General features: G+C 46.2%; 1 protein-coding gene and 1 pseudogene across 2 annotated transcripts in view; both read left to right on the top strand.

The window, feature by feature from the left end:
- Positions 1 to 543: 543 nt before the first annotated feature.
- LOC114627858 lies at positions 544 to 1021 on the top strand (annotated as a pseudogene).
- Positions 1022 to 1715: 694 nt separating this feature from the next.
- Npl (N-acetylneuraminate pyruvate lyase) overlaps positions 1716 to 6864 on the top strand; it is a 45149-nt gene continuing 40000 nt past the window's right edge. The window contains exons 1-2 of one of the 2 annotated variants that reach the window (XM_028775759.1): positions 1716 to 1993; positions 5538 to 5621. In XM_028775759.1, coding sequence (XP_028631592.1) covers positions 5554 to 5621 — 68 coding nt within the window. In that variant the 5' untranslated portion in view covers positions 1716 to 1993; positions 5538 to 5553. Of the gene's footprint in view, positions 2031 to 5537; positions 5622 to 6864 lie in introns of both variants that reach the window. The other variant, XM_028775760.1, reaches the window with a different exon arrangement.

Raw genomic sequence — 6864 nt, 5'->3', positions numbered from 1 at the left:
AGAGAAGAGAAGAGAAGAGAAGAGAAGAGAAGAGAAGAGAAGAGAAGTAGAGGTTAGCCATGAGAACGTGGAGAGGGGAGAAAGGACTAGAGGACAGAGCAGGAACAGGAAGGCAAGAGCAAGAGAGAGAGGAGGGGGCAAACAGCCCTTTTTATAGTGAGTCAGGCATATCTGGCCTCAGATATCCCTCAGCCATGGCCTTTCATGAGAAGTTGAGATTGGTTTGCATCAACACAAGACAGCTGTTTACAGCTACGTTTTTGGTTTCTGAGCAAAGAGCCTTGTAGTAGAAAGACTTGAAGAGTCAGGCGTGGGTGGGGGGAATGTAGCTCCAACAGCCAGCGTGCACGCCCTAGCATGCATGAAGCCCTGGATTTGATCCCACACCTGGAATCCCAGTGTTAGGGAGATGGAGACTCTAAAAAGACTTCATGTTCCAGAAAGTAGAGCTGTAGAGGTGTTTTGGTTAAAAATACTTGTTTCAGCTACTCAGACCTTCCTGTTGCCAAGCTGGGCTGAGGTGACTGCCCCGCTCGAGACACCATGGTGGCATACTGGCCACAGGCTGGACTCAGCTACATCTGGTTCTCCCAGATCTCTACAAAAGCAGTGAGGGATGCCCTGAAGACCAAGTTCAACGCAAACGCTGAGAAGATTTCGGGCAGCAGCATAAAAACTGTGAACGTCAGCACTTGGGAGGCAGAGGCAGGCAGATTTCTGAGTTTGAGGCCAGCCTGGTCTACAGAGTGAGTTCCAGGACAGCCAGGGCTACACAGAGAAACCCTGTCTCAAAAAACAAACAAAAGAAAAAACAAACAAACAAAAATCCCAACAACAACCAAAAAACAAAACAAAACAAAAAACTGTGAATGTGAAGACAAGAGGAACTGCACCTGTCTGAAGAACGCTGAGTCTTTGGGGTGAAGTGTGTGGGCATCTGTTCTGGCAGATGGAAATCACCCTCACCTCCTGCGGACACATTACCCATCTTGTTGACAAACTGACTATGCCAATAAATTAACAAGGATATATATATATATATATTTCAATTACTCTCCAGAACAAGGCAGAAAAGCTCCTGTCTACACAAATAGGAGCTAATACACACACACACAATTTGTTTGTGTCTGAGTGTATGCAGTAGGCACACACACACACACACAATTTGTTTGTGTCTGAGTGTATGCAGTAGGTATTGGCTCCCCTAGAACTGGAGTTACAGCCAGTTGTGAGGCACCGTGCGGGTGCTGGTGATCGAGACTGCCTGCCTGCTGGGGACTGAACCCAGATTCTCTGTAAGAGCAGTAATCCCTTTTAGTGATAGGAGATTTAGTGGCTAGAGAGAACCATCTCTCCAGCCCATAATTCTTTGTTTGTCTGTTTTGTGTTTTGGTTTTTCTAGACAAGAGTTCTCTGTGTAGCCCTGGCTGTCCTGGAGCTTGCAGACCAGGCTACTAGGGCCTTGAACTCAGAGATCTGCCTGCCTCTGTCTCCCAGGCCTGGGATTAAAAGCGTGCACTACCTACCACTGGTGGCCTGTAATAATGCACTCTTAAAATCTTCTCACTTCTCTTTTTTTCCGACGAGACAAAGAGCAAGGCTGGAGCAGTAGTGTCAGCCTAGAGAGCCAAGTGGCTGCTGGGCAGCCACCACTGTGACACGACATCTCACATCCAATGCAAACAAGACTTGCTCTTGCTGGACCCGAACGGGAGAACTCAAGCTCTCAGAGGAGTAAGTACGGTGGGTATCCAAGAGGTGCAGGAGGAGCCTTTCTGAAAATAAGCTCCGGCCACACCCAGGAAGGAGCAACTCGTGCACAGTCTCGGGATTCCAGCCGGTGAAACAGCGCCCGGACTCGAAGTGGAACTACAACCCCCAGGCTCCCCGCGCGGCCGCACGTGGTCCACAGCCCCTGAGATAAAAGCGCAACAGCGCGGCTCGGTGGAGGTCGGGTCTCCAGTGCACGGACAGGAGCAACCCGGTGGCCAAGGTGAGTGCGACGCCGCCGACCAGAGGAGTGTAGGCAGGTACGCTGGGCAGGGGAGCTCCGGGACTGTGAAGGCGATCCTGCCGCCTGGGGCCAGTGACACTCGGGGACTCTTTGCAGACCCGCGTAGCCTGGCCTCCGGGAACCCATATCTGAATGGTCTCTTAGCCTTTGAGCAGAAAGGAATTAGCCATTAACTCTAATACATCTATTTCTTATAGAAGAGAAGCTTGTATTTTGTATTTTGTGTTTTTTCAATATCTGCATTTCTAGTTTACCGAGTACTTCTCAAGTCATTCTCCTTGTTCTGAACTACATCACTTCCCCCTCCTCCCTTTTAAAACTTGGCGGTTTTAAAAACCAACTTTTTGTCTGTGCTTTGGCATTCCTACGTGCTGATGCAGATGTAAGGTTTCCAGGGTACTTCTCCCTCCCCAGCGTTTCAACAAGAACATCCCAAGCTCACTTTAAGTCGTGAGTGCGACAGCATTGTGATTATTTGCTCTTAATTCAGACTATGAAATTTTTCAAAGCATAATACTCCCAAATTAATCTTATATCTCAATCTGGTCTCAAACTCTGATCCTCCTGCCTCCAAGTGGCTTGCAGTCTTGGACAGAAGTGAATTTATATCCTGCTTATAACTCTGGGATTTTTAATGAAAAGCAGCAGTTCAGGAGGAAATCTGAAGTTAAATAATTTTCTATTTGGAGTATCAAGAAATTCTCTTTTCTTTTCTCTTCTTTTCTCTTCTTAGACTAGGTAGCCCTGGCTTAGACTACCTAGACTGTAGCCCTGGCTATCCTCAAACTCTCTAAGTAGACCAGACGATCCTTGAACTCACAGATCTGCTCCCTCTGCCTCCCAAATGTTGGGGTCAAAGGTGTGTGTCACCATGCTTAGCTGAATCTTCTGGGTTTTGTTGTTTTATTTTGTTTTGATGTCCTTGAAACTGGGTCTTACATAACTCAGGCTGGTCTCCACTCATAAGTAGCCACAGCTGATGGGTTTGAACTCCTGACCCTCCTGCCTCCACCTCCCAGATGCTGGTCCTCAGATGCACGGCAATTTCTTGACTCTTAAAGTGAGCTACACTGAAGGGATTGAAATGGGAGACAGATGCGATCCAGCAAAGACAAGCCACGGAGAAAGGCAGGTGGTGGCCTCAGGAATGGGTTTGAACAGTACAGCTGGTACACTGTAGGCATGAAGAAACCTTCCTGGCAGGCCAGGGAGTTGACATCATCTGACTAGGATAGAGACAAGATTAGAAATGTAGGTGTTCTGGGAGTGTCACAGTGATTGCCAGGCCCCCTCCTTTTCTCCCACAGGCCCCGTGTTTTTAACTATAACTGCATCTAAGTGGTGATTCATTTAATAGCTTTCAAAGACATCTAAGACTTCCCGGTCAGAACTTAAAAGACGTTCTTATCAAATATGAAGTAAATGCAACCAGAAGCACAAGAAGATGGGAATCTGGGTAGCCAGAGCCAACTGTTTGATCTAGGATGTTTAGTGCTGAGTGGTTCAAGCACTCAGCTTCTTATCATTTTAACCCTCTTGGACCCGGGTCGATGATTACCTGTCCAGATAAAAGGTAGCATGGGGTATGTCATGAGACCAGCAGGAGAGGGGAAGGAAGAAGATCCAGGTAAGAAGATAACAGAGTTTATGTGACTCCGGGACCTCCTGGACAAAAGTGCTGAGTGTTGGGGAGGAGGCAGCGGCATAAATGACTGTTCCCACTAGACAGAACTTCACAGAGAGTACTGCGCATGTGCCCGGCACAGCCGTCAAGCGCATTCTGTCAGTTCATTCATTTTACCCTGTATACACAGTGACTGGTAACCTCGATACAGAGGGATAGAGAAGCATAGAGAGAAATGGTGGAGCCAAGGTGCAGTCGGACTCCGGGGCTACCCTGTAAGGAAGGGGAAGGACTTGAGAGCTAAGATGGCGGTTCACTTTGGGTATCTTGGGTTAAAGCCGCTGTAGGGATGACAAGGAGTATCTATCAGGAAATTTGCCATCAGGTTCAGTCCGAATGTCTCATTCAGTCACCTACATAGTCATCACACATGAGCTGAAAACCGGGTGTTGGGCTGGAGAGGTGGCTTGTCTGCTCTTCCAGAGCTCCTGAGTTCAATTCCCAGCAACCACACGGTGGCTCACGAGCATCTATACTGGGATCTGGTGCCCTCTTCTGGCATGTAGGTGTAGATGCAGATAGAGTACTCATACATAAAATAAATAATTAAAAAAAAAAAAAGGAGGAAAGAAAGAAAACTGTGTGTTAACTGGGGTGTAGCTTAGTTGACTAAGTGAATACCATGCACAAAAGCCTGGGTTTCATCCTGAACCACAAAAACAAAACAAACAAACCAACAGAACAAAATATGTGGTGGCACATGCCTTTAATGTACAGCTTACAAATAGAGGTCAGGTATGGTGGCACACACCAATAATTCCAGAAATACAGAAAGAACAGGAGTTCAAGATCACCCTCTAATACATAGTGAATAGAGCCCCCTGTACGGCTTGCAAAAACCCTGCCTAAAAGAAAAAAGAAAAAAGCAGACCATTCAGCAGTTTGCTGCCAAGCCTGTCAACCTGAGTTTGATTCTGGAATTTACACTGTGAAAAGAAAGAACTGATTCCCACAAGTTGTCCTCAGACATCTGCACACTTGCTGTGTGTGTACACCTAGACACATGCACAATAAATGTTAAAAAAGAAAAAGAAAAGAGACAAAAAGAAGTCTATAGAAGCTGCAAAGTAATCAGATTTAGAATATCAGAGGCTATTTGGCTAGTAGGAGATAGCTAATGATTCACCAAAAGCTTTAAGTGCTGGGTTGGTTGGGATTCCAGCTTAAGATATGAATAGAGAATTCTGGGGCTAGAGAGATGGTTAAGAGCACTGGCTGCTCTGTCGGAGGACCAGGGTTCTATTCCCAGCACCCACATGGCAGCTCACAACCATCTGTACCTCCAATTCCAGGGGATCTGACACCCTCACAGACAAACATGCAGCAGCCCACCAATGCATATGAAAATTATAAATCTTTAAAACAGAAGAAAGAAAGAAAGAAAGAAAGAAAGAAAGAAAGAAAGAAAGAAAGAGAGGAAGGAAGGAAGGAAGGAAGGAAGGAAGGAAGGAAGGAAGGAACACCTTCTTTCTAACTATATTCAGTTTAAGCAAGATCAGCCTTGTACAGTTGAGGCCCCTGAGTGAAGTTCTATCTCCAGACCTGCATCTGCTGGATTTTTCCTCCTTTTCCTGAGGTCTGGGTTTCTCCAGCTCTCTATGTAGCTAAAATGGAAGGCCTTCCAGATTGTATTTTCCCAGGCCTACCCTCTCTTTGTCTTTAAAGTTTCCCCACCAATATAGTTCGGCTCTAAATTTTTACATTCTTCTACTTGTTCTGGGTGTTTCTATCTTGTAAGTTTGTTTTATAGTTCTAAACTGGGAATGAACTTTGACCTGGGAGTTTGATCATTAATTGCCATTCCTTGAAGAAAGAGAGTAATGACACTGTGTTTTCTAGACCTTCCAGCAGCCCGATGGCCTTCCCTAAGAAGAAACTTCAGGGTCTTGTTGCTGCCACCATCACTCCAATGACCGAGAATGGGTAACTATCACTGGGGGGTACAGGGGCACCTGTTCCCAGTCACTGCCAGAATCTCCACTAGCCACTGAACCTCTGTCTGGGGTGGTCTTACCAAATGGTAGTTTCTGCAGTGTGCCTGACTTCCTAAGTCATAAAAGGGCTGGCCTTCATCACAGTGGAAAAGGAAGAGGGAAGGAAATTCTGGTGCCTTGAAGCCCAGATAAGGCTGTGGAATAGAGGAGAATCCTGTCTTGGCATGAGTACTGTCCGGGCCCCTCTAGGGACCCTGTCATTTTGGACATTTGCATCATTGAGTGGCTGGCAGTGTGGCTCACTGTAGAGTCTGTGCTTGGGTTTGATCCATGGAACTCACCTCAAAAAAGTGGGGGGAGGGTGCTGAAGAGATGACTTGACTGGAAACATGCTTGCTGCACAAACATGAGGTGCAGATCACCAACATCTGTGTAAAAATCAGGTAATCCCAGGATTGCCAAGGTAGAGACAGGAGGATCCCTGGGGCTTGCTGACAAGCCAGTCTATCTGAGTCAGGTTTAGTTCAGATACTGCCTCAAAAAAATAACAATAGTATAGCACAGAGCAATTAAAGGAGACACGTGAAGTTAGCTTCCAATCTTCATATATTTCTCTGCACATGTAAACATGTACCCATATACACATATGCTCAGAAACACATCCATCAAAACACACACTGCACAAAGGAAACAAAGCAGGCTGTTCATGGACTTGTCTTAGGATTTATATTGCTGTGATGAATCCATGACCAAAAGCATGCTGGGGAGGAAAGGGTTTATTTTGCTTACGCTTTGTATCACAGTTCATCCTCAAAGGCAGTCAGGGCAGAAACACAAACAAGGCAACAGCTGATGCAGAGGCCATGGAGGGGTGCTGCTTACTGGCTTACTCCCCCTGGCCTGCTCAGTCTGCTTTCTTATTGTACTCTAGAACCACCTGCCCAGGGATGGCAGCACCCACAATGACCTGGGCCTTCCCACAGCAACCGGTCATTGTGAAACTGCACTATAGACTTGCCTATAAGTAAATCCATAGGTTTTGTTTGTTTGTTTGTTTGTTTTCTTTTTAAGACAAGGTCTCTGGACATAGCCCTGGCTATCCCAGAACTCACTGTGTCCAGGCTGGCCTCAAACTCATTACCTACCTCTGCCTCCCAAGTGAAAAGATTAAAAAATATAGCTTTGTTATAGACAAATCTTATGGAGGCTTTTTTTTTTAAGTCCTTCTTTCC

This window comes from Grammomys surdaster, unplaced genomic scaffold, assembly GCF_004785775.1.
Source record: "Grammomys surdaster isolate TR1022 unplaced genomic scaffold, NIH_TR_1.0 259, whole genome shotgun sequence".
Classification (NCBI taxonomy): domain Eukaryota; kingdom Metazoa; phylum Chordata; class Mammalia; order Rodentia; family Muridae; genus Grammomys; species Grammomys surdaster.
Note: the sequence above shows the minus strand (reverse complement) of the source record. Positions and strands in the feature narration are given on the sequence as shown.